Genomic DNA, 9,645 nt, shown 5'->3' on the forward strand with positions numbered 1-9,645 from the left:
ATTAAGCCGTGGAAAAACTCTGCTTTAGTGACAGCTAGCACAGTAGGCTTCATAAGTTAATGGCAGGCTGCCTGGTGCAGGTGTCTGCACCTAAAGAGCACCTTTCAGTCACATCTGCCAGATCCGTCTGCAAGAGCTCGGCCGTGTTACAGTCGCAGGCAGCGTTGCAGGGGCACACAGATGGAAAGTTTTCTTGTCGCGCTCTGAATGTCGTGTGTGTGATTTGGAATGTCAGGGCAGCTATTTAGCACTGGCAGCTCCAGAAAAGAGCTCATCACCTTTATGCTGTGATGTACGAGCACGGAGCAGAAATTATCCTGGTGTCAGAGACGCCTGACAAATGTCTCGCAGAGAGGAAAATCAGCCGGCTCCAGCAACTTGATGGAGCATTATCTGCCAAGGACAGTTTGTTCTTGCAGTTAGCTGGTGATGTACAACGTTTGTTTATTCACTCGTAAGGCTGCGTGGGATCAGATCCTGGTTAAATGCGATAATAGGCCATAAACCATCTTTTGCAACGTTGCACTGAACACTTTTGTGACTGACATTCATAAATTTGTTCTTGAACTGTACGTGATATGTGATGTAATGATGAAACTTCTTCCTTTGTGATTTCTTAGTCACAAATATTTCTTGTAACTTAATTAGAAGTGGCATGTGTTTTTATTTGTATCTATGAATGAGTTGTGCAGCTGTTGCAGAGCTTCTGGCAAGCTGTTGCTCATGCAAACTTCATGAAAAGTGTGTAACTGGGCAGCAGTTTACAATAATCTGTTAAGCTAGATAAATCAAACTGATTCTGTGAATGCATATGTAACAGCACTAAATACATAATATGTGAAAGAGTCAATTTCATTGAGTTATTAAATTTCATTCACAGGATAGTGACTCCAAATGCCCCATCTGGTTGAATGCCTATTATAGGTTCTGAAATAAAGGAACAGTAAGATAAAGGAAGCCAATGAAAGAACAGCCTGTGCTTTCCATTGTTCCATGGAAAGAATTGGCTTTTGAATTATTCTTTTTAAAAAAGAAATCATGGTTTTTGACAAGTGAGCTTGCAGGTACAGGACTTCTATCATTTTAATTACTGGCAAAATTATGATTTATGTGACTTGAATACAGCCCTGTAGAGGTCCCACTTAAGTGTTTCCTGGAGTGCAAAATTCACTATGTGTTTGACAGAAGACAAAAGTGCTGTTCTCGCCAAGACTAAATGTTCTCTTATTATTTATGCACCTGCCTTTTGGAATTCAGAGGATTTTTATTGCAGGAAAAGAGACTACATGCTGGATAGGTTTTCTGCTATAATGGCTTACATAAAGATAAGTTAACAGCAGGAGATGTTTTACAGCCAGCTGAAAGGAAGAATGTCAGATGCATGGACCTCATGGCCTGGTGTGGACTCTTAAATTTTACAGCATATGAGGAGGAGTGTTGAGGTGAATTCTCTCCAAAATCCCTGCTCCTCTGCAAACGAGCCCGCACATTAGCGCTGTTGACATTAGCCATGTGGCTGTTCAGAGGACACACAAGTGTGTTGAAGTCCCCCGGCAGTATTAAGCATTTGTCTCCATGACCCAGAACTACCTTCTGACAAACTGCTACCTAATTTCAATGCTAATGTGCTGTTATGGGTGTTTTCAAAGTGTTGCTGCTGTTTGTAATGATTCAGCTTACCTTAGAGGCGCCCGGTTAATCCTGCAGATCCCTGCAGAGCTGCTGTGCACCAAGAGGTCATGGAGATAGTGTTTAAATAGACTCTGCCTCCCGTATTATTCCAAGGGGACAGCCACAAGTCTGCAAAGAGCTGACAGATTCATGATTTTCTCCAGGACATCCACCATGCAGCAGGGTTAAGATGACGGGATTAGCTAAACCGCTGCTGCTCTGATTGTTGTGTCTTTATGAACTCTTAACCTCGAGGCACGCACAAAGCTATCACCAGCAATGGCTCGCTCTTTCTGGTTTTGAATAGATAACAGCAAATGAAATGTATGGGAAATGTGGGCACTGTGTAATGAAAGGAAAACCATCTCAAAGGGCCTCAAGCAGCTCACTTTAATAGACATTTAGCTTTTGGAAAATGTATGTAGCTGCAGACATGGCATCAGAAGAAACAACACGGGGAGCAGGTTGGAAAACTTAAAGCGCAGATTCTGAGGATGTGTCATGAATTTTACAAACCACCTGGAATAGGGTCATTCCAGCAGGATTAGTTCTGGATGTCCAGCGAATGAGGCTCTGTCACATCTCCTTCACAATTCAAATGTCTGGAAATTGGAAGTTACGCTGGGTTCCATTTGAACTCGGAAATGGGATTTTCCAAGTTCCCAGTAGGGAAAAATCAGCTGGATCAACCCAGTGAAGTTCAATTTCTTCATCTGAAAGTCAAAGGAGCCTCTTCAGTCTCATCTTCAAAAACCCATCATGGCTGCCTCCTCATGGCTGCAGGAATAAGGAGTTTATTAGCACATCTGTTAGTTTGCCTCATTAAATCAGTTGCACACCTACTCTATAAGTAAACACTGTTTATATTAATGCATTACCAGCTCATCCTCATAACAACAGCTATCTGGGTCAGTGATTATGTCTTACTGGTTTTCTAACTTCCAGAACAACATATAAACATGAGGTTTTACATCCTGTTAATTCCACAACATAAAAATCTTTATTTAGTGAACAATGTGCAATTTATTGTCTGATAAATATGGTTTTATCCAAGTTTTGGGACCTTTCTTTAACTGTAGAATTTCTTGGTTATATGGTAGTAATAATGGCCTTTTTTCTTTCTTTTTTTCTAATTTGTGCATAAATGAGGAAAGTGTTATATTTACATTTTTATTCTATAAAAGATTACATCTAATGCTGAAAGCTTGCATTTAAAATTTTGTACTATCATTTTAAAGATGTTTTAATGTTTATTAGAAGAAAAGCATTTCTTTTCTAGCTAATGCTGTTTGATTTCAACAAAGTCAACATAAAAAATCCAGAGTTGAATTTTAATGTTGTATCAGTAGGTGCAAGCTTTGGTACTATGTTAAAGGAATTTAAGCTTCAAAAACAGGAAGAAAAAAAAAGAAATGGAAGAAATTCATGAAGCAGGAAGGAGGTCATCAGGCTTAAAAACTTAAAAATTAAAAGGAGGACAACACATCTCTTAATGAGGGTTTCAGCTCAGTCCTTTGCTACATCTGACAGATTAAGTAACCCCCTAATATTTAGGGGTTTTATGGTTTTCCCTAAAAATTTTTTGCACAAATTAAGTTTGATCATGCGGTGGTTGCACAAACATTGTGCATAACAGAGCAGAGATATGTCAACAAAAAGGCTGCAGATTCCATAACACATCCCAAATTTCAAGCAGCAGCCATGCCCATATTATTCACAACCCTCTTCAGACAAATATTTATCTTTATATTTGTTGACAAGCATTATAGCTGAACCTTGAGATCACTTCATATGAAGGAAACCACAGAAAAGTGCTTTTTTTCCAGCCTTTCTGAAAATTAAAATGGAGCAAACAGTAATGCTGAGGAGAAGGAAGACCAGCCTCTCTGTTTCCATCTTTCATCTCGGACACGGGAAGATTTTTTTCCTCCTCCTCCCTCATCTCTTCTGCTGGTTTGCTTCATATCAGCTGCCAAATCATGCTCTGAGAGCACAGTCAGTTTTAATTACACTTTGTTCGAGGTGTTTCCAGCAGCCATCGCTGTAACCAAGGGGGAAAAAAACAGAGGGAGAGTGAAGGTGAGGCGAATAGCAACCGGGATGCTGGAGTTTAGTCTTACACATCTTGGATCAGAACTGATAACGTTACAGTAGGAGAGATCAAAGAGAGATGGTCAGAGGCATAAAAATAAGACTTTTGACTAAAAATGAGCCTTGACACCTTGTTTTGTGTAAAGATCATTTTGGTCCATATCCTTTTGTCCCTTTTTTTCCACCACCAGATGGCATTGAGCAACTCATTTAAGCTCCTTGTGTTTCTCCTGGTCTTCGAATAAAAAAACAGCAGTGCCATTTGTACAATTTATCTCCAAACTAATTGGGAGGAAACAGCTGTCCTGTGGGTGTCTTGTATGGATGACTGTGAGATCTAAATGCTGGTAATTTAATTTAAACTGAATGAAGCCATGTTGGTGTAAATTTGAATCAACTGCATGAGCACAAATATTTTTACTTGTTAACAAGCATTGTTAGAGTTCAGGAACAAACTCCTGATCTTATGGCTGGAAAAGAAAATAGAAGTGAAATGCACACAAGGGAAAATCCTACATCCTCATCATTATATCCTCCTCAGAATCTCTCATGAGGAGCTCACATGCCTGAGGAAAACTAAAAGAGATCGAGGTCTAACAGAGTGTAGACGTGCTCCACACCTTTATTTTTTTCACCAGCATCAAACGCCTCATGGCTGCAGTTAATCTACTGCTGCATTCACGTGTAGCTACACTGACACCTACTGGTAGGACAGGAAACTGCAACAGAGCCACGGAGAGAAAACGATACATTTTGCAGTTTAATATTAATGTTGATCTATTGGGTGTTTTTCAGTTTATATTTATATTACATTTGTATCTCCAAAGAGCAGTTCTTGTTTTATTTTTCTTCCTGCTGCGTGGACGATATCTACATTAACATTGTAAAAATAATGTACATTATTCATGGATAAACTAATAGATTTTAACTTGATTGTAATAAAAAAAAACTATAATAAATAAATAAATAGGTTTTTACAGTAAAGTCAGCCTCTCCAGTTTTTGGTTGTTTCTTGTTTTTAACTGAGGCATACAGATTCATCTGTGGGTCAGCCTTAATGTCTTTGCTATACTATAAATTATGCTTATCCTGCTTAAAGGATTTATATAAAGCATCACATTATATTATTTTTACAGCCAAATATAATGCAGCATACATTAGTAAAGTTTATATAATACATTTCTAGATCAGAAACATTTTAAACTGCTCTTTTTAAGTGTAAGTTTAACTGTGGTGGCAGAACTTAAAATGAGAGTTAAGAGAGCAAAAGTTCAGGAACCACTCCGTGTACCATAGTTCTTTTTTTGTTTGTTTTGTTTTGCTTTTTTTGTTGTTGTTTGTTTTGTTTTTTTTTTAATAGGAACATTTTATTATAAACCAACTCTGACAGTATTTTTTAATCTGCAATGCATTCTCATGGCTGCTAAAAGATGAGCTCAAACCTAGAAAATTTGGGGAAAGTTGCAAAAACATTTGTGAAATTCTACAGATTTGTAAGAAAAACGAACTTCTGTCACTGAATAATTTGACATTAGTGGCTTGGCTCAGTTGTGGTGCACCACAGGGCTCGGCCCTTGGTCCCCTTCTGTTATCTATTAACATGCTACTCTTGGCCAACTCATTCAGGCCCATAAGTTACCATTTCTTTTTAGCTGTACATGCTAATGAAATCCACAGATTCTGCCAGACGAATGAATCTCTCAGCTTGTCTTTCTAATATTAAATTCTGGACGGCTTTAAAATTATATTATTTTAGGAGCCAAAAAAATCAGAGGTCATTCTGATTGTCCCTCAAATTAAGTCCCTTTGATTGTTTTAGTAATCTTTTAGATAATTTCATCCAAACTGCTAAAAATCTAGGTGTAAAATTTGATTCTTACCTTAGTTTTAATGCTCAGTCAAAATTGTTCACGTTTTTTTTTTATAGTGTGTAAAAACTACTGACATCTAGCAATAGAGATGGACATAGAAATTACTTCAAATTCCAAACATAGTTGTGAATGGACAGTGGCTGTCAGTACCTAAAAGTCTTCCAACAATAAACTAAAATAAAAATAGATCCGTTGGCCTCAGGAGCAGCAATGATGGCACCACAGGTAACCACTTCAAAATTGTGTACATGTGTCTTCTTCTATGTGCCTTTTAAGGTGTTACTTATCCCTAATGATGCCCTTACACCTGTCAAACAAAGCCAGCGTTGCAGTTTTAAGGCTCAGAGGGTTCTCACTTCACACAGACTTGATTTTCCATTCAGGGACACCGTAGTAAAACTGGTGGCATAAATATGGCAGCTGTCATGTAGACAGTCATGTTGACCATGGCTAGTAGAAATACAGTTTTAGTGAAGTGATTACATACCATTAGTTTTTAATAATATTTTTAAATTTTCTGTCATTAACCTTTGATTTTGTAACACGCTGCACCTTTAAGAAAACTGCTAAAAATGAAGTTATTTCAACATGGATGCGTTTATCTATTTTCACTTTGACTACAGTAATTCACTGTTATGTAGATAATACCTTGTTTTTATTGTTACTGTTATGGTTGTTCATACTAATATAGTTACAGCAACCATTGCTTTTTTAATTTCCTTATTTGTTTATTGAAATAAATTTTGCGTGTGTGCGTTCTTGTTTGATATCACTTGTGTGCCTCTGCTTACTGCACCTGTACTGTTGCAACAAATCAATTTCCTACTGAGAAACAAATAAAGGGTTTCTAATTCTTATTCTTAGTCCTATTGCCAGAAAACTGTTAAACTGTGAAGATGCAGCTGTAATATCTAAGTGTTGTGCCTAAAATCGGCCAGCAGAGGGCGCTGGTTGTCTGGTTCTCTCGCCTGCTTAGGAAGAAAGTAGAATATTAAACCACGTGAAGCCTGGGCATGCGCACGGTGCATTGTTGTTTCTGTCGGCTCGTGGTAGCTCCTTTTAGCAATGGTGAGAAAATATCAGAAAATCAGCTGTTGTAACTCCACATGTGCAACATAAAGGCGAGCTAAAGCATGTTTTTAATTGAAAACTAGTATCTCTGACAGTAAGCCTCTTTGTGCTGATTTTTAAACGGATCCTTTACATTTTGGCGGCTGCAGAAATGTTTAAAGAGTTGCATTTTCTGTCTATTTTCATGCAACATGTTATTGCTGCTTTCAGGTGCATTTCAGGCTGTCAGATGGAGGCAGTGTGTGAGCAGTTCAATGAGGAGGAGGAGGCAGGAGTTGATGCTGCAGCCATGCTGTGGTCCATTCAGGAGGCTGTAGAGAGGCAGACGCTGCAGATTGGAGTGTCCGCCTGTGGGGCCACGGCGGTGGTAGATGTTCTGAAGGCCCTCGGCGTGGATGTGGCACCAGAGGAGGCTGACCGCTGCGTCCAAACGCGCCTGAGGAGGAACGAGTCACCGCTGCCTGACTACCTGCTGTCCCGCAGTGAAGCTGGTAAATGTCCTGACCTCTGTGCTGTGAAACCATGGACACCTATATTCTAAACAGTTGGCAGTGAGCTCATGCTTTTCTTCGCCAGCATGTGACATTTAAGGAAATTACATATTCATGCATGAAGTACGGTCAAAGCTTAAATGTTGCTCCACAGGCGGTCATATTTCATGTGTCACAGATGCTCACAGGGACAATAACTTTAGCTGAATGAAGCTCAGTAATGTCTTGAATGCATTAAAGGCTGTGGACAACTGGCTGCACTGCCAACCAGGCTCATTCAGAAGTACCCTTTCAGACAAAGAGTTTTATGTCTTAGAGGAGAGGCTGTAATTGGCTTTTTCAGCTCTCACAGTTTATTCATTGACATTTGAAGCATTTAGCTCGAGCTGTCATCACACATGAGGTGCTGATTTGTAAAGAGGCGCACTTGGATGCTTCAGGACACATTAAACATCTAGTTCTGCATGTCTGCAACCTAATAGGTGCAACTCACGCTCAGCTAATTCAAGGAGCACAGGATGCCAGTGATGGGAAAGTGATTGGCCGGTTCTTCCACCTTCATCCTCGTCGACAGATCAGATTGATACCTTGGCTCGCACACTGGATCAGAAAGGGTGCTATCCCTGTGGCAACCATGAACATGCAGCGAGCTGTGCCAGAAGGCGAGGAGGTGCCTGACGCCTGGCACCATCAGCTCATATTTGGAGTTGCACCGAAAGCTGTTTTTATGACCAACCCTTTAGATGTAGGTGAGTAAATGCAAGAATTAACAACTCTGTTTTTGTGTCAGGCGAGTCAGATTCTCTCACTTTATTTTTGTGTTGTAGTAAGCGAGGATGAGGTGCACCAGCGCCTCTGCAGCGACTCGGTGCTGCTGGTTCGTAGAGAAGATGTGCTGCAGCGAGTAACGCCTCATTGCTCGTTATCCGACCTCCCGGAGAGCCGGTCAGACCTGCGGTGGCAGGCCCTGGATGTCGAAGGTAAAGCAGCTACTCCTGTACACACAAATCCTTCACATTTGTGTCCAGATTTTATAGTTTATTTATTTTTTTTTTTTAGGCCAAGTCAGGCGGATGGTTCTAGAGGAAGAACAGGAACAAGATCAACCCAAGTTGGTGCACATCACCATCCCTGCAGCATACAGTTCGGGCATCACGCTCTTTGCTCTCCAAGAGTCAGAGCTGGGGCGAGAACTACTTGATGCTCCTGAACTCCCTTTGTTGTGACAAAAAATGGACACAATACTTCAAACTTGAAGACTTATTGATCATACTGAAGGGACTGCATGGCTCACACTGGAAGTTTTAAATGAAGGTGGATGAAAAAACAATTAAACAAATGATCCAACAAACACTCCTGCTTGTACTCCTTGCAGCATCGAGGCCCTTACCCTGAACTTAAAAAGCAAATCCCAACACATTAATCGGTCATATCCCACCAGCTTTTGTTTAACTTTACTGGGAATTTATTGATTTCTTTCAAAAGCAATACATGGCCCAGTTTATATTTAAGAGCTGTATCAGCAGACTAATCCTCTGCTTTAAAGGTCTCATAGAAGATGATGGCGTCACTGTAGTCAGGGTGTCTTTCATAGCTCATTAGGAACTGTAGGAACGTATGTTCTGTGTGGTCTATACGGTTTGAAAATATTGACGATCTTTTGGGTAAAGTCCTTAATTTACCACAAAAAGTTTATGCTCTTAAATGGTTTTCATGCCATGTTTCCAGTTTCTTCAGAGGTTGAGAGACACAGTGTTGTGTTAGACTATTTTAATTTTTTGAGAAAACCTTAAGGTGTTAGATTATAAAGCTGTTTTGCACAAAGTGTAGGTCTGTTTAACCATACCTGGATCAAAGGTTGACATTTATTCTTAAGGCCTAGACAGTTTTCTGTTACCGGTAAGACAATTTGACAAATTCTATTTTTAAAATTATTTGTGACAGTCGTTGGGCGGGGCCAGAGGGGCGCCCTGTGGGGCTACAGGTCACCCCTAAAATCTGACACTGTATGCACTTCACAAAACATTTGGGAGATATGTCTTTTTGTGTGATGTGCCAATGTACCTGAAATGCACCATAACATTTACAGCTGAACATAATTTACCTTCTCTAAACCTTTGAATGAATTGCATAACATGCTATTCTCTAACATGGTGATCAAAAGAAAAAAAAGTGTCTGAACCATGAATTGACACATTACATGTTTCGCTGACAACCTGTCAATAAATGGTCCTCTTCATCATACTGTTTTGACATCTTCAGACTAAGACAGCACCTAAAACATGCCAAATTATTGAGACATTAACATTTTTATGACATATAGCCACTGCAGTCGTTAGCTTTTTAATAAATTGTTTGAAATAAAAGAATTTCCACTGCACCACTCTATTTAAATGCACTACATTTGTGATATAAAATCATTGTGAAAGTGTCACTTGTATAATATTTAT

The 9,645-nt window shown here is 39.5% G+C and overlaps 1 protein-coding gene across 1 annotated transcript in view; it reads left to right on the forward strand.

Moving 5' to 3' along the window:
• The window catches only part of LOC121635772, a 109,594-nt gene extending 101,052 nt beyond the window's left edge, over positions 1–8,542 (forward strand). The window contains exons 2-5 of the mRNA XM_041979097.1: positions 6,915–7,195; positions 7,678–7,944; positions 8,023–8,175; positions 8,255–8,542. Coding sequence (XP_041835031.1) covers positions 6,934–7,195; positions 7,678–7,944; positions 8,023–8,175; positions 8,255–8,421 — 849 coding nt within the window. The 5' untranslated portion in view covers positions 6,915–6,933 and the 3' untranslated portion in view covers positions 8,422–8,542. The remainder of the gene's footprint in view (positions 1–6,914; positions 7,196–7,677; positions 7,945–8,022; positions 8,176–8,254) is intronic.
• Positions 8,543–9,645: the final 1,103 nt, after the last annotated feature.

The sequence above is a fragment of the Melanotaenia boesemani genome, chromosome 24 (genome assembly GCF_017639745.1).
Source record: "Melanotaenia boesemani isolate fMelBoe1 chromosome 24, fMelBoe1.pri, whole genome shotgun sequence".
Lineage (NCBI taxonomy): Eukaryota > Metazoa > Chordata > Actinopteri > Atheriniformes > Melanotaeniidae > Melanotaenia > Melanotaenia boesemani.